The sequence below is a fragment of the Gopherus flavomarginatus genome, chromosome 17 (assembly GCF_025201925.1).
Source record: "Gopherus flavomarginatus isolate rGopFla2 chromosome 17, rGopFla2.mat.asm, whole genome shotgun sequence".
NCBI classification, from domain to species: Eukaryota; Metazoa; Chordata; order Testudines; family Testudinidae; genus Gopherus; species Gopherus flavomarginatus.
Genome location: NC_066633.1, coordinates 9163725 through 9186852, shown reverse-complemented (window position 1 = coordinate 9186852; position 23128 = coordinate 9163725). Strand labels below are relative to the sequence as shown.

Here is a 23128-nt window from a genome sequence, read left to right as displayed (position 1 = left end):
AGACACGGTTGTCTGAGTGTGAATTTATTGATTAAAGCAGCGGAGTGGATGTTATACTCCTGGATTCTGTTTCTGCATCTGATTGTTGTGACTCTAGGCAAGCCATTTAACTCATATGTTCTCCCCAGATTAATCCATCCACAAAATGAGTATAACTTAACTCTTGAATGTTTGTAAAGTGTTCACGATCCTGTAGTTAATGAAATACTGGAATATTGACTCTTCTTTCACATCTATATTACAGTCTATAATCCTGCATAAACCTTGGCAAATGAGCTGTGCCTTTCATAAACTAAAAGAGTGAACAAACTTAACAGGAATAAGAGAGGAAAAAGGACTAGTGTCATGCTCAATGTTCGGATAAGTTGAGGCTTCCCGTGTCAATTTTTAAAGCTTTTTGCCTTATTCACAGTAAAAAAGGAAAATAAATGTATTTTATTTCTTATAATTTGTAACTTAAAAACAAAGCCCATCTTTTTTATGTAAAAGATCTCAGAGATAAGAAGCCTGTAGCTATACATCATTATGCTCTGATTTAACATGTTGATAAAAACCATTTCTGTGTGTTGCAGAAACCTCAAACCGTCTAACATCCTTTTAACTGATGAAGTATCCTTCATGCTTTGCGATTTCAGTGTAGAAACTCTTATGACGGATGAAATGAAATGGAAGATAAGAGTGGAAGAAGGTAGCTAATTAACTTGAATATTTTAGTATTCTGTTTGGTTTTTTTTTAAAGATTCTACTGTGTTTTTTAACAGTTTAATTCTATAACAATAAAGACGGAAAACACCCTTTTTTGCCTATTACATTTTATTTCTTCTAAGCAGCGAGCAAGATCATTGTAAAAGATCAAGAATTAAATAAATTGATTGTGATATGAAAACTTTCACACTTACATAATTGGTCTGAATCTTGCTCAGCAGTGATAAAAAATTGTTACCATCTAATGGCAGTTCTGTGGTATTAAAATGAGTTTGTAAAAATAGATCTTTTAATATTTTGGGAGTCATGAGATGGCTCTAAGCTAAACTGGATTTGTAAGACTATATTTGCAGTAATGTATAGGAAGTTAGATCTTGGAGAATTGTTTGTCATTAATTGTAGTGCGGTTCTTCTTTGAATCTTCTATGGGGTATCACCAGTAAAAATCTAACTCACTGTAGAATCTTTCTGACTGAATTGTACTTTGATGTGAAACTGTTATCTACAGGTCGTACCCATGCAAGCAAAGCAACACATCACACAGTGTCAAAACCATTACTGAGCTGACATTTATTTCAACAGATCCTGACTCTAAATCCTGGATGTCCCCTGAAGCACTCTGCTTTTCCTTTAGTGAGAAGTCTGACATCTGGTCCTTAGGATGTATTCTACTAGACATGATGACCTGCTTCTTTCTGAATGTATGTACTATTGAGAGTACCACGAACATTTCACTGGGAATGTAATGTTTTTAAAAAACCCCAAAGAGATCCACAAAGTGAATACATACAGAGTCTGCCAATATTCTGCTCTTTACAGGTGAAAGAGACAAATTCATTACTGCAGGATATTAGAAAGGACACCAGTAGTCTTGAGAGAGTTCTGACGTTAATGCAGAAAGGGAATAAAGATACTCTGCCTTTGTCTCAAATTTTACTTATGATGCTACTGATTCAGCCCAGTACGAGACCCTCAGCAAAGTGAGTTCTGGACATTTTCTCCTGCTCTATTCTGTTTTTTGCTTTTCCCCACCTATCTCCTCTAAGAGGGAGTGTCCTTCAGTCTTTAGATTAGGGGACTGAGAGCCCGGGTTTCTAGGTTCTATCCCTGTCTCTGCAACTGTCTCGCTGTGCTACCTTGCTGTAAGAAAGTCACTTCACCTATCAGTGCCGTGGTTTTCCCATCTTTGAAATGAGTGTACGCTGACCAGAGATTCTCTGGTCAGAAAGGATAGTTGGTTTTGTTAGAGAATTATGTTATAAAACAAGGTTATAGACACTCTTTTGGAGGCTGGGCTGTAGTCTATATACAGTTTGCATTCTCAGAAAATGTCTGCATTGACTAAGGTTTTACTTTTATATAAGAATCTCAAAGCTCTTTACAAACATTAATTAATTAAGCCTCAGAGTACATCATGAGATTGGTTACTGTTATGTCCACTTTCCAGGTAGGTAAAATGAGGCACAAAGGTTAACTGACCTGCCCACAGTCACAAAATCAGTGAAGGAGTCAAGATCAGAATTTAGGAGTCCTGACAACCAGAACCCTATTTTACCCACTAATTAACACTTCCACTTCCAACAAAACACACCAAAATCAATAGGAAAACTTTGTTGACTTTCTTTCTCTCTCCTTCTCTAGGGATCTGGTTGATATTCCATATGTTATGGAATGTTTGACTCTTGCTGGTTCCTCTTTATCAAAACAGGAAAAAACCTTGCCTTCAGCAATTTTAGATGTGCTCCTTGAAGGAGGAATTGGAAGTGTTTTAGGTAATCAGGAAAATAAGTTGTCTTTGAGATACTGACATTTAGTTTTCTATTGAAATGCCATGTGTGTTCCATTTAGGATGTATTGTATTACAGAAATGAATGAATGTATGGCTACCCATTGTACCTGAAATGAAATGCATCGCTGCTGTGGACAAGAATCTTGGTGTCACCAGTCTTATAACTTCACAAGAGTAGTTCATAAGAGTAGTAGCTCTTATCTAATGTTCTGTCTGAATAGGGTGAGAGTGTTATTAAAAGAACTTTTGTCAGACTGTTCTGAAATTCCTGGGAGCTCCCCACTCAGATTGCATTCTAGTTTACGGCAGTTAAACCTATTAAGATATTAAGTTAGAATGCATTGTTGGCCAAAGAGAAAAAGCTGCTCCTTTAAATAATTTTGTTTACTTATATATCTTTACATTTTATTATTAACATAATTTCATATTGGAGTGTTTTTAAAGAACATACATTATACTTAACTCTCAAATAATTTTGAGATAGCAACATTACAAGGTTTGTGGTGGCTCCTAAATATCAACACACCCACTATTTTGAGCGAGTTTTGCAGTTTTAAAATGTTTGACGCTGTCTTTCCGTTTTTTTTGTTTGTTTGTTTTTTGTTTTGTTAATTGAGTCTCAAGCTGAATTTCTGTCAATTATGTGGATTCACAGGCTGGGCACAGAATAGGAAAACAATAAAATTATGAATGTATCCTGTAAATATTTGTGTAAAATGACAGAAGAAACTTCTGATGTCTTGTTTTATGCAGAATTTATGCAGACTTACTGGGACATAGAGCAGGCTCAAGCAAGAGCCATAAAGCGCCTTGCCAGCTTACTGGGAGAAGAAAATGGTATGGATCAATATTTCAACATAGAGATGTTTAAGATCTGGGTAGATATTAAAGTATAATGATTTAAAGCTCTAGGACTGTAAGCAATAAGGGGAAAGAACATGATGATTTCCTGTCATCTGCCCATATCTGTGAAGCATTTCAACTGAAAAGTGGCTTTTCCCATTGAAATAATGTGACACTGTGATAAGTAACAGTTTGAATAGGCATGAATAGACCCTTGCTAGCAGTGATATAAGTGGAATTTGTTACAGTTGATATTTATATTTCTGAGCAGGGCTGTCCCTAAGGGGATGTGGGGCCCGGGACATCAATGCTGAGTTTCTAATCTGCCAGGGGGTGCTCCCACCCCCCTCTCAGCTCCACTCGGGCCCTGCCCCTACTCCACCCCTTCCCCTAAGGCCCTGCCCTGCCTCTTCCCTTCCCACCCTGCTACTCCTTGCTTGCCCGCCTGCTGCTCACCGCCTCACCCTGCTCACCCGTCCACCTCACCTCCCCACCCGCCTCCTAACGAAGTGCAGGCCCAAAGTGTGGGCCTGGGGCAATCGCCCCAATTTGCTGTACCCAAGGGATGGCTCTATCTCTGAGAGTGGTTAGAATGGGTTCCAAGAGGACATCTAAGTTCCTTTGGACAAGTGTGTTGCTCCCTTTTGGAATAGCTAACCCTGCCCAAAGACTTGCTAGGACTGAGAAACCTAGTGAAGTAATCTCCCCCCGAGTCTGAAAAGCATAATTTCTCAGCACTGCCATACCAGAATTCTAGCCCATGTCACTTGGAACTGTGGCTCTCAACCTTTCCAGGCTACTGTACCCCTTTCAAAAATCTGATTTGTCTTGTGTACCCCCAAGTTTCACCACACTTAAAAACTACTTGCTTACACAATCAGGCATAAAAATACAAAAGTATCACAACACACTGTTACTGAAACAGTGCTTACTTTCTCATTTTTACATATAATTATAAAATAAATAAATTGAAATAAAAATGTTGTACTTACATTTCAGTGTATAGAATATAGAGCAGTATAAACAAGTCATTGTATGGAATTTTAGTTTGTACTGACTTCACTAGTGCTTTTTATGTAGCCTGCTGTAAAACGACGCAAATATCTAGATGAGTTGATGTAGCCCTTGGAAGACCTCTCTGCACCCCGAGGGGTATGTGTATTCCTGGATGAGAACCACTGACTTAGCATGTAGCCAACCAAGAGCTGCAATACTACTTCCTAGGAGGAAAATGGCTACAACTAACTTCAAGAAAATGGAAGATTGTGGCTGCTTTTGTCTTTAACGCAGAGGAGGTGCCCATGAGACTACTGGTATCAGTGTATAATGCTCCATCTTGATATGCACAGCTTTTCTTTCAGATCAAGAACATTGTTTAACCATCTCTGCCTTATCATGTCATGCACGGGGACCCAAACCTGTCCTAAATCTAGGAACTCCATGTTGTATTGAAGGTGGGAGGCATATAAACCAGCTAAGTTGTTCACAGTGTTATTAAATGTTGACTCTAACAATTATTTTCTTTATAGCCTTAATGTATTTGCTAGAACTTCTGGATCCTGTCACTTGTGCAATGAGGACTCATATAGATTCTCTAGAGCTACAATTAGATGGCTGCAGATTACTGCTTGACGTTATTGGCCAAGGTACAGTAATGAGGTTCCATACTAAACACTGAGTAACTTTTTACATGTAGTAAACAAGATCTGAAATGGATTTGGTGACAATTAATATTCATACTAAGATATTAAGGGATAAATTTATAGTTACATTGGGATTTAGCCAGCTTTGCTGGGAGTCCAGGTTCTCTAGGGTCGGTGGCTTGATTTAAATCAGAGTGATAGAAATCAGCAAGCAAGAAACCTTGATTTAATTTTGTTTTGAATTTGTATTTTTTAGTAGTTTTCCTAAAGGAAGGATGATTCTCACTAGCTGGTATCATTAAAACATGTTTATTTGCAACTAAATACAGCTTCTATATTAAATTTGGTATTTCCATTTGCTCACCAGGAGGATACCCTATATCTGTACATATTTATTTAAACAGACATTTATTCAGAATCTTAATTTTAATTTTGTTATGATAGAAAATAATGAATGATACATTTCCCATTTACTAGATTATTTTTGTTTACTCATGAGGTGTATCAAGCTGCATTTGGATGGAAATTAGAATGCAGTTAAAATGAACAAAAACAGCATTTTAAATTAGTTTTTTACTAGTTGAATAAAACTACCTTAACTGTGCTGCATATGTAAGAAAAAAAAAGTTTCTCAAAACATGTTTTGCATTTAAACTAACTAGTTTTTTAAGCAGAGGAAATATGAGCTGTAGCTAGTGAATTGATGGAGTGTTTTTGATCACCATGCGCCAGACTTTGAAATCTCTGGGAATTAGGCACTTAACCTGTTTATGCACTTTTTGAAATCCCACTAGGTGCCTATCTGTACTTCTGTGTGCCTAAATGCCTTTGAAAATCTGGCCCTATATCCTTCAAGTTTTTAGAATGAGTAGATCTCATCCTCTCCCACCTGATGGAAGAGGAAATGAGATTTCTTGCTTTTTCATCTCTCAGTTGGTCTCAACTTTGAATGAACTAGTTCAAATGCAGAAAATATTCCTTTGGCACCTACTCGGTAAATGGAAACCAACAGTAAATTAAGGCAAAAGTTTTTCTGCACAACTGAAATTAGAAGTTCTTCCATTTGGAAGATGTAAATAGCATTTGCTCTATTGTAAAGACTGCAAATAATAGAGATTCTTAATGCAGTACATGACATTGTAACTTATTTATAAAGCTTGTGTTGACCTCAAAAGTTAAAGGCCCACCCCTGATTCTGTATATAATTAAAAAAGAAGCACCCCTTAAACTTGTTAAAATTTGAGGCCTCATTGATGCAGCAAATTACTTTTTATTTATTTTAATAAATGTTGACTTTTAAAGACCCCATCTGGAATACTGTGTGCAGTTCTGGTGTCCCATGTTCAAGAAGGATGAATTCAAACTGGAACAGGTTCAGAGACGGGCTACGAGGATGATCCGAGGAATGGAAAAACTGCCTTATGAAAGGAGACTCAAAGAGCTTGGCTTGTTTAGCCTGGCCAAAAGAAGGCTGAGGGGGGATATGCTCGCTCTATATAAATATATCAAGGGGGTTAACGTTAGGGAGGGAGAGGAATTATTTAAGTTTAGTACTAATGTAGGCACGAGGACGAATGGGTATAAACTGGATATTAGGAAGTTTAGACTTGAAATTAGACGAAGGTTTCTGACCATTAGGGGAGTGAAGTTCTGGAATAGCCTTCCGAGGGAAGTAGTAGGGGCAAAAGACTTTCTGGCTTTAAGACAAAGCTTGATAAGTATATGGAGGGGATGTTATGATAGGATTGTTAATTTGGGCAATTGATCTTGAATTACCACCAGACAGGTCTGCTCAATGGTCTGCGGGGAGATGTTGGATGCGATGGGTACTGAGTTGCTGCGGAGAATTCCTTTTTGGGTGCTGGCTGGTGACTCTTGCCCACATGCTCAGGGTTTAGCTGATCGCCATATTTGGGGTCGGGAAGGAATTTTCCTCCAGGGCGGATTGGCAGGTGCCCTGGAGGTTTTTCGCCTTCCCCTGCAGCGTGGGGCACGGGTCGCTTGCTGGTGGTTTCCCTGCAGCTTGAGGTCTTCAAACCATTTTTGAGGATTTCAATAACTCGGTCCTGGGATAGGGGTTGTTATAAAATTGGATGGGTGGGGTTCTGTGGCCTGCCTTGTGCAGGAGGTCAGACTAGATGATCAGATTGGTCCCTTCTGACCTATGAGTCTATGAGTCTATAAAGAATGAAAGCTTTTGTAAATTCTTCCCCCAAGTCCTGCATGCAGATTTTTACTAAAGTTTATAAACAAGTGATGTGTTTCAGTGCTATGGTTAAATTATCAGAATATGCTTGCAAAGCATACTACTGAATGGGCAAAATGGGTTATTCTCATGTGCAGAGTTTGAAATTTGTTAATGATCAGTTTCCAGTTGTGCTTTCTGCATACGATTTAGGGGCACATTTTTGATAATACAGCCCTGGTAGCTAACAAAATTTCTGTATAAGATGCAATATGATTAACTCTAGGAGCAACCCATAGGTTTAAAGTTGCCTGTGAATAAAAACAAATGTCCTGTGCAAAAATAATGGAAATAACTAGACTGTACCTCCTTTTCATTGTTTTTACCTGTTCTCATTTTTGTGACATAATTTCCCAAAGGAACATATGAAAATTGCAGAAAATGAGACAAAAAGAGCAGTTTGATTTCGGGAAGAGAGGGGAAAATATAACCATATAGTCTATGTTAAGTCAACAAATGATGCTTGCTTCATGGTATACGTATGCTGAGAGCAGAAAAATCAGACTTCAGTGAAAGCTGCTGAAGCATCCTCATGCTGTTCCATGTTTTGCTTTTGACAGCCCTACAACAGAATGTGCATGTGGAGATGCTAGTTGGTGAGGAAGGAATCAATTCTCTGTTAAAGACAATGAGAACATATTCTGAAAATGAAGAACTGCTGTCAATGATCTGCACTTTACTAATGATGATTTCAGCCAGTGGTGGGTCCTTTGATCCTTTCATATGGAAATGTTCTATTTGTTTATCCATCTTTATTTGTTGGATTAGATACATAATGGAGAACTCTATGATTTAGCATAGATATGTTGCTGTACATGCGTTATTTTTCCATCTCAAAAGCATTAGTCAGCCAGTTCTAGTTGCAGGACAGCTGGAGCATAAGTTTTGAGACTGGATGTATTAAAGAGGTGGTGTGTTCAGTCTTGGTTGGCTAACAAGTGATTCTTATTAATTTATGCAGATGGTAACACTAGGGAAAGCTAGGGCACGAAACCTGGGTTCCATTGCTGGCTCTGCCTCAGGGCATGTCTAAACTACAACTCTAAGTTGACCTATGTTAGGTTGATTTACAGCTGTAGCCATAGGCGGAGACTCCATGGGTGCTCTGCTTATCACCCACCTGCAGCAAACTCCCCCTCCCCTGAGCAAAAGGCAGCTATCTAAGATTCTTGGCACTTCTGACCTAAATTACCTAAGTTATTGTTCAAAATGAATTCTTAAGTCTGGAGTTGACTAGGTTGGTTGGATTGCTAGACTGACTTGAATGGCAGTGATTGGTGCCCTCTCAATAACTCTTTTTTGTTTCTTCCATGAAGCTCAGAACTATAATGGGAGGAGATGGCCAAACTGAGAAGGCTCTGAAAAGGCCAGTCATCACTAGTATAGTCTGTGTGTATGTGGTTCTCATTAAGAATCCAGTACATTTCTTTTGCTCATTTTCATATTGCCCTTGAACATAATTACGTTGTTCTCTTGTTTCATGACTCCTTTTGATTTAAATTTGTTGTGTAATGGTGGCAGCGGCAATATAACTATATGTCCTTTTCTGTGCTTATTAGAAATGGCTGCAGAAGCACTGAGGAAAGCTGGAGTCATCACAGATGTTCTGTCGATTATAAGCAATTTTCCTCAGAACAGACAGATCTGCCTTTCTTGCTCTGGTATTCTTTGGAGCTTGGCTGTGAATGGTAAGTAGAACACAGCAGATACTGTGCCTAGCTGGATTCAGAGATTCTTGTAGCTCAGGGATGAAACTTTTTACTGACTTCTCCCAACTTTGGGTACAGTGGGGTGTTGGAGAAAAGAATGTGGTTGAGAGCTTTGATTGAGTAGCATTAGAAGATCCATCATTGAATGAGCTATGGGGCAACACAGACTAAAGATTAGTGTGAACGTCTCAATGTCCCTAGTGGTGGTAAGGACCCATTTGTAATTTTACAATGCATACTGTTTATAAACATTCAGAAATGAAAAGTGGGTTATGTGGCTGTAGGTTTCATCACATAACGTGATGTGTTGTGATAAGAAGAGGAAATGAAGTATAATCAGCATATTGGATTGATTTAAGAAACAAGCCTAGCAAATAGAGGTGAATTAGATGATACATTGGTAGAAGGGGGGAATTGTCTTTGAAATAACTAGCTTTTTGAATAACCCCTCAACACCCTAGGTTTCCCAGGAAGAGATTTTTGTAAAAAACCTCCAGCCATGCATTTCTATGCTACAGTCCTGTCATATCTGACAGTTGAAACAGGATCAGGCTAACTCTTTACTAGAAACCTCCAAGGAACACCAGCAGGTGGCATTCCTTCTGCTGAGTCAGTGCTGAGCCAATGCCACAGCATTGTATTACGCTGCTGCTGGGAGATCCGCTTTTGCACCAGACCTAAATCTGAGGCCCTGACCACGGGCGGTGATTAAATTCCATGACACTTCTTGAAAGAGCAGGGATGTGTTATTCTCATTGTCAAGGTCAAAAAACCAAAACAAATGTGCAGAATTGAATTCTGCATGTGTAATTTCCCACTCCAGGTTCAACTTGGTATTTTTCTCTGTGTGATCTGTTAGGTATCATTCCTGAGTGCTGTGTTCTGCCCACAGATGGCTGCATTTTAGGTTTGGGTGAAGCAATTCCTGTATATAGTCTGCATGTTAGATTAAGCTTGCAAAGCTTTTGAGATGAAAACAGCAGGAATAATGCAAGATTACACCTCTACCTCGATATAACGCTGTCCTTGGGACCAAAAAATCTTCCTGCGTTATAGGTGAAACCATATTATATTGAACTTGCTTTGATCCACCGGAGTGCGCAGCCCCGCCTCCCCGGAGCGCTGCTTTACTATGTTATATCCAAATTTGTGTTATGTCGGGTGGCGTTATATCGAGGTAACGGTGTATTTTACTAATGTAAAGAAGAGTTGATGGAAGGAATCTAGAGCATGATCAAATAAATATATAACTAATCAATAGTGAGTTTTTATACAGAAAACATACCTTCTCCGATACCTTTGTGCAGTAAGATGTTGTTAATGTTTGAGTTAATAAACTCTGCTTGATATATTGGCGTTTGGATTTACTTCCTAATTCAGAAAGTCACATGGGGCAAGCATCACTAAAAAATGCTGTCCGGATTATCACAGGAGTCCTCCAAGACCACCGTGAGAATGGAGAGGTGGTTGAGTTGGCTTGCTCTGCCCTCTGGGTTCTGACACTTCAGGGTGAGTTTTCATGCTTGCTGTGCTTCATGCACAGCAGGGGTTAGTCTGACAGAATCACACACAGCAGTTATTTAAGTAGTAATTAAAATGAATGTTGAAGTAAATCCTCTATAAGTTACCATGGTGCAATACAACCTGCTGTACCTTAGCTGGCTTTATACTTATACTTTATCTGGCAACATAGTTACCCTCCTAACTGAACCAGCACCCGCTAGTTCAGGGTTTCTCAAACTGGGGTCGCTGCTTGTGCAGGGAAAGACCCTGGCGGGGCGGGCCGGGCCGGTTTGTTTACCTGCCCTGTCCGCAGGTCCGGCCGATCGCGGCTCCCATTGGCCACGATTTGCTGCTCCGGGCCAATGGGGGCTGCTGAAGTGGCGCCCAGTAAGTTCCTTGGCCCATACCACTTCCAGCAGCTTCCATTGGCCCGGTGCAGTGATCCGTGGCCAGTGGGAGCTGCAATTGGCCGGGCTTGCGGACAGGGCAGGTAAACACACCGGCCTGGCCCACCAGGGGCTTTCCCTACACAAGCAGTGACCCCTATTTGAGAAACCCTGCCCTAGTTCGTCTCTTTCTGACAACCTCAGATGAAGTTTAATTTTGTAATAACATTTAGCTCGGTTAAGTAAATACTTCTATCAGATACTACAGTGATGAGCACGGTTTAAGAACCTGTGTAGAATAGATTGTCACCTCTTAGTTGTCTTCTCTCAGAACTAAAGAATCCCAGGTTTGTTACTCTCTGTTCCTACGTAAAACCACCAGTTCACTATTAGTGCTGTGGAGCTTATTACAAAGAAAGATGTTTAACATGAATGTCGTCAGTGTCTTGGGAAGAACATGACAAGTTAAAAATAAAAGTATTATCTATATATCACTATGCATGTACATTAAAAGGAACATCTTTGCAGTACGAGTCCGGTACTAATGCTTCTTCGAAATCACTTTATAGATGAAAACATCCTTGCAGCATTTTCATGCTACCCTTTCTTCATTTTCTTCTCCACCATTCAATCCCCTTATTATGGCCACCATCCTTCTAGCCACTGCATTTTTTCCTCCTCAACCGCTATGAGTAGAGGATGTTTTTTTTTTTTGCATCATTCCTACCTTCTGCTGATCTGGAGAGTGAGAGGCTGGAACCAAGAATTGAACCTGGAGCTTCACCTAGCAGATGGCTCATAACTGTCTCTGAGCCCATGGACCAAGTCACGATGCTCAGCTATTTGATTAGTCTGTATTCTAGTAAAATAGGCCTAACAGGGCTTACTTTTTAGTTTTCGTGCATGGTAAAGGAATCACTGCAGATGCTGAAGCACTGATGAGTATTTCACTGGCTATTTTTATAGGCTGCTTAATTGAAAACCAGTATGAACCAACAACTCTGCTTTTGTTGGATGCTCTCAGGATGAATCCAGAAAGGCCAGTGCTGGTGAAGAATACCTGCTTGGCATTGGCAAGCCTCCTAAGGATATCTGGTAACAATCCAGAAAGATGTTTTTAACAATGGCAAGTGGGCATCAGAGGCAAACACTGTAAAGACCAAAGGTTCCCAGTGGGGTTGGAAGGGGCATCTGTCCTCCTGGACCAGTCTTCTCCTTCTACCTGTCGGAGAAAAACATTCAAAGAAGAAAACTGGATTAGCCCCTCCTGGCCAAGAACAGAAGCATAAATGTCAGAGGAAACCGGTGGATCAGCAGAGGGAGGGGGACCCTGTTGTAAACTCTCTCTCTCTCTCTCTCTCTCTGTTTTAAATGCTTCCTTTGATGTTCTAGTGTTTAAAAAGGATACAGCTCTAGGAGTGGTTAATGGAAAATGAACAAAGGGTATCTGGGACATAAAGAGAAGTTTTGTCATGCAAGAAAGTGTCAGCTGCTTACACAATCCTACACATTATCTGAAGGTGCTTCAGAATAGTTTTCCAAGGCAGGAAATCTGCCACTGCCTAGTAGCACTTGTGTCCCTCTTTTTCAGAGTTACCTGCTTTTAGACTTATAGTAACAGATACAAAGGGCAGTGGAATAAGCCTGATCAAAGATTCCTACCACTTTCACTGTGATGATCCGGAAGTGGTGGAGAACATCTGTATACTGATTAATGAGATGATTCAGTACGGTAAGGTCTTGTTGTTCTTTCTTGTCTTTGGCCAGTGCTTTTTGTTCAGACATCAGAGGGGTAGCCATGTTAGTCTGGATCTGTAAAAGCAGCAAAGAATCCTGTGGCACCTTATAGACTAACAGACGTTTTGGAGCATGTGCTTTTGTGGGTGAATACCCACTTGATCAGATGCATCCCACAAAAAGCTCATGCTCCAAAACGTCTGTTAGTCTATAAGGTGCCACAGGATTCTTTGCTGTTTGTTCAGACAGTGCATAAAATAAGTGACCAAGAATAATTCTACACTGTCAATGAGCACAGTGACTGGAAATTACTGCTTGCAGTCCCCAGCCAGACAACCATACTGTACAGTAAGCTATAGTTCACCTTCTGTGGTATGAAACCTGATATATGTTTTCAGATTCAGATTAGGAGCTATTGCATATCTGGGGTTGCTTCTCCCCAGATCGTTCACCATGGAAGTGTAAATAGTGAAGCAGGAAAGGCAATATGTTGCAGTTTGAATAAGAACATCTAGATAAGCATAGAGCCTTGCTTGTCTTATGAAAGGCAGGAGAAAGAAAGGAAACAAAACTCCAGATGCGGCCCATCTCAGAAATAATGCACTGGCTTATTTTTATCCCACAAGTTAATAACATCTGACCCTTCCATTTAAACTGCTCTTGCCTACTAATACTGCTTTCTGTCTGCACATTTTTAACTAGCCAGTAAGCTCTTCAGGGCAGAGACACATTCTCATGATGTGGTTAAACAGAACCCAATGCTATGGGGCCCCAGTCTTTGTTGTAGTCTGTGCACTCTACTGCAGTACAAGTAATTAATACACAGAGGCAGAGCTCCAGGCCTCTCGGTTCCTGTGCTTGCATATCAATTGTACTAACATGGATGCTCATTAGCATCTTATGGATGCTGAAGGAATCTTTCAATTGTCCTTTACTTGATTTACTTTAATTTCCGTCTAACCTGATCCCACTTTTCCTCTTGGCAGTAATACTTTAATCATGCACCTGAGGTTACAATAAACCTTATGCTTGTTTCAAACTTCTTTATGATATTCTTGTTTCCTAATATAAAGGCCTTTCCCTCCCCCTAGTCCCTTTGGCCATTGTCAGGTGAGAGCAATGGAAGGTGAAGTATTATTCCAATAAGTGTTTATTACAGTAACTAAGATAGATTCCCCTCTTCCTTTTCATCAGATGACATAGTGCTAGAGATGATCTCCCAGAATATCAAGGAGCTGCTGACTGAAATGAAAGTCAAGTTTACATCCAGTCTGGTAGGCGGAAGTCACTGTGGTAACAAAGAGCACACTCAGTCTATTCGTACAAATGGTTTTATTTCTTGGCTGTGGATTACACAAACATCAGTCCTCTGGAGTTGTTTGTGGCACCCATCTTACCCAGAGGAAGACATAGTGCAGGAACTTGTGGGGGTAGGGGCTTAGTGTGAATTCAGTGTGCAGGGTACTCTGGAGGCATGGAGACTCAGAATATTTCTAAGTGTACTAAAAACGGAAGCAGGTGGAGCATAGTTTATCAAACTTCATGCTGAAGATGCTCTTAAATCAATTAAATGTAAGTTTGACACTATTCCTGCTTCATCCAGTATTAGCCTGCATGTATTTTTTTATTACATTTTTTGTACCAGAAATACAGGTTAAAGTATATAGGAACAAGACAACTATATTACAAAGCAGAGAGGGATTTACTGATCTATTAAATAACCCTAAAAAGCCCAAGCCACTTAATTGGGTGAGCTTGCTGTCCTGGGGAATTACTTTACGTTAAATTAATCAAACAGCAAAATAATTCCCGCCTTTGTTTTTCTAACACTAGAGCGACCTACACTCTTAAACCACCAAGTTATTAACAGAATAGTTCGCCATCAAGCATGTAGCAGTTATTTAAAAAAACAACCAACTAAAACTGATAGAGCCTCCACCTTTACTCTTGTGTTAGTCATTAATTTAATTTGCTCACAGTTCTCTTCCTCCAGAATGTTTGCCACATAGGCCATAGTACAAAGTCACTACTTTCCACAGTGTTTTCTCTAGCTAGCATTACCATTCCCACTGAAAAAGCCAAAACACATTCCACATGTGAAATACACTGAAAAAATTACAATTATTTTATTACAAAACCTAAGAGTTCCTTCCCTCTCCCATTTTTCTCTTCCTGTAATCAAGGCTTTTTACAAGCTAGATATTGCTCAGTGTACTTAAACATTATGTAACATTACAACTATTGCTAAATATTTAGAGCAGATTCCTGATGACCTTTTAGCATTTTTTTTAAATTTTTAGACATTATGTAAATTTTATAGTTTTAGGAGCCAATCCTGTAGTACAAAGGAATTATGGGTGAGAGTAAAGTGTCCGAATTAGGCCACCCGTTTGCTAAAAATATTGAAATAAGTTATTGAGCCCCAAAAATGCAAATGAGATATACCGTCTGAACTCCTATAAAAGGACATATATTAAATACAGAATAGATTTTTGTACCGTAGTTCTTAATTGTATCTTTACACTGTAAAGTAAAAACAAGGATAAACTTGTATTTAACAATTTTCACTTTCTCCCCAGGAGATAATTACCCTTGTGGATTCAGCACTTTTGAAACTGCAGAAGTAAGGTAAAAGCTGTTTTATATATACAAGGCTTGAAGTCTTCTGATTCAGGTAGAAATGCTTGATTCCTTCAGAAGTATTTTAAAAAGATTTTTCTCCCCAGAAGGAGATACTGCCTGTATTATATAGACATCATCTACTTCAGCATATTCCATTGTATTCTTTACAACGAACCACTTTGACTACTGACTATTGAGAGTCTGACAGCAGTGTCATTTTCGGAACCTGTCTTACTTTGTGGATTTTTAAACTATATTTAATGTATACTATACTTTCCTAAAAGATTAATAAAAATCCTACTAAGGTCTACAGTCTTGGAGTTACGTGAGTTTTATGGATTTAGTGAGCTTTTGGTCCGTGGATTATTTATTTTCAGGATTAGCTCTACCTCAACAGTTTGTGAACAGACATGATTCCTTGTAATGGACTGTTCACAGCTATTAGTTTATTACGCATGACTGATTCAAGGATAATACAGTTGGCAAGAGAAGAAAGCCATCATACGTCATAGGAATCTAGTCACCATTTGAATCTAGTAAATGCTGCACAGCAGAAAATGACACGATAGAATAGTTGACATTTTAGAATTTATTTTTCTACAGTTTAGGTTTAGCTTTGATAGCTGCTTCCCACTGCTTTTTCACTAGTGTGTATAGTCTCATAGCTGCCTGCGCATCCTGAATCTGGAAGACAATGAAACAAGCCGCAGGTTAAAGAAAGAAAGCAGAAGTCGCTGTAGGATCATTGTTAATGGTAGTCACATCCTCTCATCCATTTTATTCCCCAAATAAAAGTAAACCTTTTTAATTTCACTTGATGCTGAAATAATTCATGTAAGAGAACACTTAATTTAGCTGATGGGACATTTCCATATGGTTAGTGTTCATGAAAATAGGAGATTAACACTATTGGTATGAAGCAGGTAAGGACGATACAAGCTTTCCTCAGACTGGTATTGCACATTGATATGCTGAGTAAAGATTACCAAATCTCATGAGTACAGAGACGACAATGAGGTTATACTTCTACTAGGGTCCCAGAGCCTAAAACCCAATCACTGTTGATCCACCCATAAATACATTTTCCCCATGGGTTTACGTACTGAACAGTGCTCCGATGTCTGCACTTTCACATTCAGCAGTTTCTCACAAAGCAGTTTTAGAGATGGACGTCCACTCTAGAGGCAAAAACAAGAGGATCAGAGTTGTTACGCCAACTCTGAAATTAAATAGTATCTCCTCCGTTGCATGAAGGACACAATTACTCAAGCTAAATCCTGCAGTAAGGTTTTAGTTTAAGAAAACCCATTAAACCATAGTGTGTCTAAGTTTCTACAGATGAGTTGGTGAGACAGATGCCATTTGTCAGGTCACTGAGAGATCTATTCAAACCTCCACTCTTGTAAATCCCTTCAGCATTATAAGAATGACATAGACAGTGATATCACTTACAGCAGCACATATGACTATAGCCTCGTCAACGATAGCTTTTTAAAGCTTTTAGTGTAAGAGGGAGAAAGGAAAAACTGGGTGTCTTGTTTTGAAATTTAAAATATCACCTGTCACTTCAAAGGTAAACCTTTGGATCTTGCTTGACAGATGTTTCCAGTCAGGAAGGTGAGCAAACAATATCACAAAATAGAACCCACTATTTTCTATATATAGATCCATATTATCTTATTTGACTGCCCAAAAAGATGATAGAAAGACCCACCTTCCTGTTTTGAGTTCCAGGAAATGGGAAAGCCAATGAATTTGCTGTGCATGGGTATTGCTGGTAATCTTGATTGGCAGTAAGTTTCTTAGTACTTTTACACGTTCCAAACACTGTATAATAGGCTTGGCAGAACTCAATTTTTTAAAATATTTTTTAGTAATAAAAATGTTTAGTTTAAGCTTTTTAAAATTTTATACATTTAAATGTTCACAGCTGCAGGAAATTATGGGGGAATCAGACAATTATTTAATGACTGTACACGTTGAGGTTCAAAAAAGTTAAAAACTTTATAACCATTAAAATACAAATTGTCACTATCCCATGTCAAAATATGCTAACTAAATATAGTGGAGTCGCATCTTACATGGGGGTTAGGTTCTGAAGTCAGCGCGTAAGGTGAAAATCGTGTATAGTCAAACGCTCATTGAGTGGAATGGTGGGCGGAATCACCCGCACTACAGGTACAGTATTTAAATTGTTTTTCTTTTTTGTTTTGTTTTGCCATGTGCGTATAGTTAAAATTGCGTAAGTTAAATACGCCTATGATGTGACTCCACTGTATCCTTAAATCACACTCTAAAGTTCTTAAACAGCATTTTTCTTCTTTTGCTTATCTGTAAATTTCAGTTATTGTTGCAAATATTTTTTCAGTTTGTCTGTACAGTGAAATCGAAGTTTACTGCTATTTACTGAAAAAAATTAATCCTTCCAAACCTATGTCTAAATACATTAAACTAGCTAACTTTCATAAATGGCAGTGCCTCAGATACCCTCATTTTACAAAAGGACAGTTAAAGCAGAGAGGTAAAGGGATTGCCCAAGCTTGTACAAAGAGTCAGTGGCAGAACCAGGACTGGAGACTAAATGTGCAAGGGGGAATCATTCCTCTAGATCTTGTTGCCTTGCACTAGCACTAAATGTTAGTGAATCAAGAGACTATTTTCTGCACGTTTCTTACTTTGACTTCCTTTCTGAAAGGTTTGTATCTTTGTGTGTCCCGAATTTTCTTTTTAGGATGATCAAGAAACAGGATCTGAAAGAAAAATATTTCCACTGTAAAGAAGGCAGTACAGTAGCAGGATACTTTATACAGCCGAGTGCACCGCTCCCATCGATTCAAAGGATAGTTCACAACATGAACAAGTAAGATTGCAGGTGTTAGGACATCCTCAGTATCCAAGAGTAAGAGCCCCAACCAATTTGCATAACGTGGCTCAGATGGGCGCCATCTTTGGGAGGTGCTGCCTGTGGAGCTTGTATGCCTCAGCACAGAATACTCCAGTCTGATGCAAGTGGCCAAATGTCTCTGTATTAATGATGCCACTGGCCTCACTGTAGAAATTCAGAGTGTGCTTTGGCCTTCCCTAATATGCAAATGACTTGATCAACTTGCTGATTCCTAGACTAGAAGGAACCATTAAAATGATAAAATGTGCCCTGAGAGCTTTAATGTCCATACAGAGAGCAGATAAAAACAGAAGATCCTAAGGTCTCATCTGAAAGACTCAGTCATTGGATAGCTGAATTATGCTATATTTTAACCTGCTCTGGAATGACACAAGACTGAATGGACCCAGCTGCAATCTGAACCTATGGTTCCAGAGTAGAGGTGTTTTAACCTGATGCTTCAGCTAACATTCTGGGATGACAAGTCAGTCACTGAAGACAGGGGCTTCAAAGCAATAAATATCTAACCATGTACCTTTAAGTCATTGTGGACAGCATGCCCAACTAAAATCCTTCCTTTCAAGATGTCAGCCACCTCCTTCTGAACATTTTTAAACTCCGCTCCTAAAAATGAAACACATTTTCAGTAAGAGACAAGACAAAGCGCAAGTTGTGAGACAGCATTAGAAAGTGGAGCATTTTATGTGGTAGGCACTTCCTTTGGGACCCAAGGTATTGGAGAATGCAGAATTCTTGTATACAATAATCCTCAGTTTGCTCATAACTACAGACTCGAAGATGGCAGAACAGGGGCACACGTGAACAAAAATAGTGGTAATTGAGAAACAGACTTCTACCTATTGGCCTAAGACCACCCTTGCATTTTTGTAGGCAATGGTTAGAGAAGTTACACTCTACTGGGGCAATAATGATCACTCTGCAAAAAAGTATCAAATATATTTTGATTCATGATCTATTGTAGAGTTCCCTTTCATTTAGATATTTTAGGTTGTGCTGAGATTGCAATTGTTTTATTTCCTACACAAAAACAGAATTAAACAGGCCCAAAAATAGCTTAGCAGGAACTCAGTCAGGGATGTTTCTGTGGTGCTCAACTGGATCCTCTCTCTTAAGGAATGTGCTGGGAAAGATCACTCACCTTTCTTTATGTCCTTGGGCCGTATGCCGCTAACAGCTGTCCTGTAATCGGTCACTTTTTCTGTAGGCTTGACATATTTGTCATAAATACACTTTCCAAATTGGTTCACAATGGATACACGAGCCAGGATGCTGTCTTCACCCTCGGGCCCCACTCCCACCATCTCACAGTCCATGGCTACAGCTTTTGTCAGCCTAAAAGAGGATACCAGAGTTAGAAAGCCTTTGCTGTGATCATATACATCTAGATGTACAGGTTAGTCACCAGTTAAAAAACAAATGGGGCACTTAACATCTCAGAGCAGTTTCAGTCTGTTTGCAGACTCAAGAAGACATCAGTTTACACTCTGTTTATGTTTGGAAGCCACGGTTGTAAGAAAGAGAAAATGTCTGACACCTCTATATACTGTATATCCACTTTACATTAGAAATACAACCTACCCCGCAAAAGCCTTTTCTTTAACCAGCACCTGTTCCGTAGACAGCTGTGATTTGCCTTCAATTCCCATATTTCTTCTAGCAACTTTTGCTGCTTCAGGTCCTATTGCTGCTTCAATATCCTCTGGATCTACACCGTCAAACCAGATGTCGGCTCTGCCAGGAAAAGATAAAATTACACTGTAACATTGTTAAAAAATGCACTGTCTAAAAGGCTGGTTTATTTTTGACCGTTTGGCTAAGCCTGATGTTTATAAAAGCAAGGAGGAGTCAGCTAATTAGTCTAAATCAGTGCCAACTAGTCCAACAGTCAGATGCTGCAGACCACATAGTTTTACTCAAACATCATAGGATTTGGGTTAGTCTGCCCATGTGGCTAGCTGGGAGAGTGTGGAATTCTTTGTATTGTAATCTTATACTGTGTTCCTCAGGGTACACGATATAAGATTAGAAGTATCTGTGTCTGAACTTCTGTCCAGCCACACACCCAATCTGTTCTCCTGTCCATTCTGCCTCTTCAGGTACCAGTGATTCCTTAGTTCCCAGGTCTAAATCTGCTAGTCACCAGGTTCTCTTCAACCAGTCTTTTCCTCTCCTTCAGCATTTCACTGAAGCTCTTTCGAGACTGCAGGTTTTCTTTTTTCATTCATGTTCAGGGCCAAGATTTGTGGATTTCTTTTCCCTAAAGCTTTTAATTTATGATAGCTTGGGATGTCTGTATGAACAGGCACGTCCAAAACAGGGTTATGGTATAGAAATCTGTCCGTTCAGGTGGAAAGGGAAGAGAAACATCATATACTGTAATAGATGAGATGCAGGTTTTGTTTTCAATCCATGTCTCTTATTCCCTGGGTGGATAAAGTAGGAAATGCTATTCAGGCAAAGCACTGGCAAAGTGCAAAATATCTTGCATTGCTAAATAGCTGCCTCTTCTGGCTATTAAGCAATGGTCCTAACAGCCCTGAAAGCACTGTACCTCGCACGCACTGCCTGCCCCCCCTCCCAGTCTGTGCCCCTGCCCCAGAGCTGGGGCTCTGGAAGGGGCAGGAGGGATGCGGACAGGGGTAACAGGGCTGAGGCTGGGGCCACAGCTGAGGGCAGGGCAGGAGCAGAGCTGAGTGGCGTTCCCTCCCTGTCCGCCATGGGGACTGACGCGGGCTGCAGTCATTGCCCCCCCCCCCCTTTCCATGTGGGGTGTGCATCCTGCAGTTTGGGAGTCTCTGCTCTAAGGAGAACCATGTAGTGTCCATGAAGATAGCTACAGTAACTTGCAGCCTGTACAGTCGGGAACAGGTGAAATTTTAAGGGGAGGTGGTCTAAGAAACAAAGAGGGTCTTCCTCCTTTGAGAAAAAGCACAGAGTTGCATCACCCTCTGTCCAAAATTAATCAACTGCAATTAGAATAGTTACAGCCACCTACATATGTAAACGTGAGGCCTGAAATACTCACTCTGCCAGCGGCTGCTCCGTGTGCTTGTCAGCTTTCCTCCTCTTATGTTTTATGTCACCTTGTTCCTTCTCAGTATTGCCATTTTTTCTTTTGTGCTCCTTTCTGTTTCCCTTGCCATCACTCAAAGTCTTGTCAGGTGTCGTTCTCTCTGATTTCGGGATAGCCACAGCAACACAAACTGTGGCAGGATCACTGTCCATCTTGTTTACAGATTTGAATGTTCCCATATTCCTACCTCCATTTATAGCTGGAATTCCTTTGACTTTTCCCTTTTTGGTTGTGTGCGTCTTGGAATACGTTTGGGATACAGGAAGGGCCTTATCCAAGCTGGTGGCCTTTTGTTTCAGCAGCTAATATGACCCAAAGAAACCCCACAGAATTTACTGTAGCATTAAACTTTGACATTTCCCACCCCACCCCACCCTTTACTTTCTCTCTTGTGAATTTACTACTCAGTCTCCACGCATGTCCAACTCTGGAGCTGGAAGTTCTACATGTACTTACAATAAGGTACAAATGTAGGCAATAGCAATGCAAGATTCCCCCATATAGAGCCCCACCATTTCAAGGGGTGAAAGATTAGCTCATTCTCCATGGTCCATTAAGTCACGGATCTCTCTGCTGAGATTACTGAGAAAGGGGTCAAGAAATGCCAACGATTTTAGTGATGTGGACACCTATCTGTTATTAAGAACTGGACAAGTTTTTCTTGTACAATGAAAACTGCAGTTTTCAGTCAATTTCAAATTGAATCTTTAATCTTTATGCTTCTTTACACACTCCTCTTCCTCAGTCGTGTCTACAATAGGTTAATACCGATAACCATACTATTATAATTCTCAAATAAGGCCAGAAGGAAAGAGGCTGTGAAAACTGCCAGTTCCCTGTGGACCAAGGTATTTCAGATACTTATTTCCACTTCTGGATAATTCCATAATTTGACTATTGAACCAGCAAAGCATTTTTTGTTTCAAGAGTTAACAGAAAACTTTATTTGCATAAAACATGCTGTGACTTCTTAGTCAAAAAAACACCCCCTCAACGTGTCATGTATTTATATACATACCTAAGTCTACAATTCAAAAGAAAGACAGCGCACTGAGCCAACACCTGTGGGGATCTTAAATATTCAATCCCCCTTGCAGATCTGCACTAGAACGTAACTGATTATGGGTTACCCCACTGGGGCATGGTACTAAACTCTTGGATGTCACTGACCTCCTGCAGAGTCTTCCAGTTAGAGGAGAACTCCTGAGGAGCTTTTGGGGGCAGCACTCCCACAACGTTGGTGTCCTTTTGTTTTTTCTTTCCGATCTGCTTGACTTTGTTTTTCCATATTTTTTTCTTGTTCTTCCTGTGCTGTTTTTTCAGATTCTCAGGTTTAACGGTGGGGATGCTTGTTGAAGCTTTTGACTCTTTGGTCTTTATTTTAGCCATTCTGTCATCAGAAATCAGTCACACTTAGAAAGCAACAGCCATTTCTGTCAACAAGATGTATAAATCATAGGTTATAAGAATATATATTTAATTTGTTTGCCACACCAGCCGATGCTTATAAAGGGTATTGTTGAAATAAGCCTGGATGCAGGCAGTCCCTGTTTATCCCAGAAGACACACAACAGTGGCTTTTCACTTAGTCTGCAGGGAAGTCGGTGTATAACAAGGTGTTTATGGAAATACACAGCAAGTGACCCTTTGCTTTCCTTTGCTTTGCATTCACCCACACAGCAAACCCCTGATAACCACACTCGGGACTGTAACGATGGTTTCTGTGTGATCGCTTCCCTGTGGTTTCCATACAGATCAGCTTTCTCTGACACCCCCCTCACCCCACAGCCAGGGCTGGCCAAGCCCAGCCACAGACCCTGTCACCCCCCCACGGCAGTGCCACCCTCAGCCTGGCACCGCACCCCCAGCCGCCCTGCAGACCCACCCAGAGCCGCAGGCCCCCGCCGCTCACTGCCCGCTCGCGCTGCACCGCCGGGAGCCCGGCCCACGTGCGCGTACAGCGCCGCC

The 23128-nt window shown here is 40.2% G+C and overlaps 2 protein-coding genes across 9 annotated transcripts in view; one reads left to right on the top strand and one right to left on the bottom strand.

Annotated features, from left to right (window-relative positions):
• STKLD1 (serine/threonine kinase like domain containing 1) overlaps positions 1–15759 on the top strand; it is a 21639-nt gene extending 5880 nt beyond the window's left edge. The window contains exons 7-20 of one of the 7 annotated variants that reach the window (XM_050926775.1): positions 573–688; positions 1288–1406; positions 1525–1685; positions 2347–2477; positions 3248–3331; positions 4867–4983; positions 7786–7926; positions 8785–8913; positions 10315–10443; positions 11790–11918; positions 12415–12555; positions 13755–13834; positions 15140–15188; positions 15287–15380. In XM_050926775.1, coding sequence (XP_050782732.1) covers positions 573–688; positions 1288–1406; positions 1525–1685; positions 2347–2477; positions 3248–3331; positions 4867–4983; positions 7786–7926; positions 8785–8913; positions 10315–10443; positions 11790–11918; positions 12415–12555; positions 13755–13834; positions 15140–15187 — 1525 coding nt within the window. In that variant the 3' untranslated portion in view covers position 15188; positions 15287–15380. Of the gene's footprint in view, positions 1–572; positions 689–1287; positions 1407–1524; positions 1686–2346; positions 2478–3247; positions 3332–4866; positions 4984–7785; positions 7927–8784; positions 8914–10314; positions 10444–11789; positions 11919–12414; positions 12556–13754 lie in introns of all 7 variants that reach the window. The other 6 variants (XR_007770035.1, XM_050926776.1, XM_050926774.1 and 3 more) reach the window with 6 other exon arrangements.
• On the bottom strand, positions 15757–23128 carry REXO4 (REX4 homolog, 3'-5' exonuclease). Of its 2 annotated transcripts, none has more exons than XM_050926781.1 (9): positions 23073–23128; positions 22331–22593; positions 21113–21462; positions 19666–19818; positions 19226–19419; positions 18602–18690; positions 17858–17932; positions 16286–16360; positions 15757–15866 (listed from the first exon to the last, which is right to left on the bottom strand). In XM_050926781.1, the coding sequence occupies exons 2-9, from the start codon at positions 22547–22549 to the stop codon at positions 15780–15782; spliced, it is 1242 nt and encodes a 413-aa protein (XP_050782738.1). In that variant the 5' UTR covers positions 22550–22593; positions 23073–23128; the 3' UTR covers positions 15757–15779. The 2 variants fall into 2 exon arrangements, with proteins under 2 accessions (XP_050782738.1, XP_050782737.1); XM_050926780.1 differs by having other exon boundaries at positions 23046–23116.

Excerpts from the sequence above, each read along its gene's own strand:
- REXO4 (XM_050926781.1), bottom strand. The coding sequence starts at position 22,549 with ATGGCTAAAATAAAGACCAAAGAGTCAAAAGCTTCAACAAGCATCCCC. Across the intron at positions 21,463-22,330 it reads ACTGGAAGACTCTGCAGGAG|CTGCTGAAACAAAAGGCCAC; the intron begins GTCAGTGACATC and ends GGGTCATATTAG. Across the intron at positions 17,933-18,601 it reads CTGTCCACAATGACTTAAAG|ATCCTGTTTCTTGATCATCC; the intron begins GTACATGGTTAG and ends TTTTTCTTTCAG.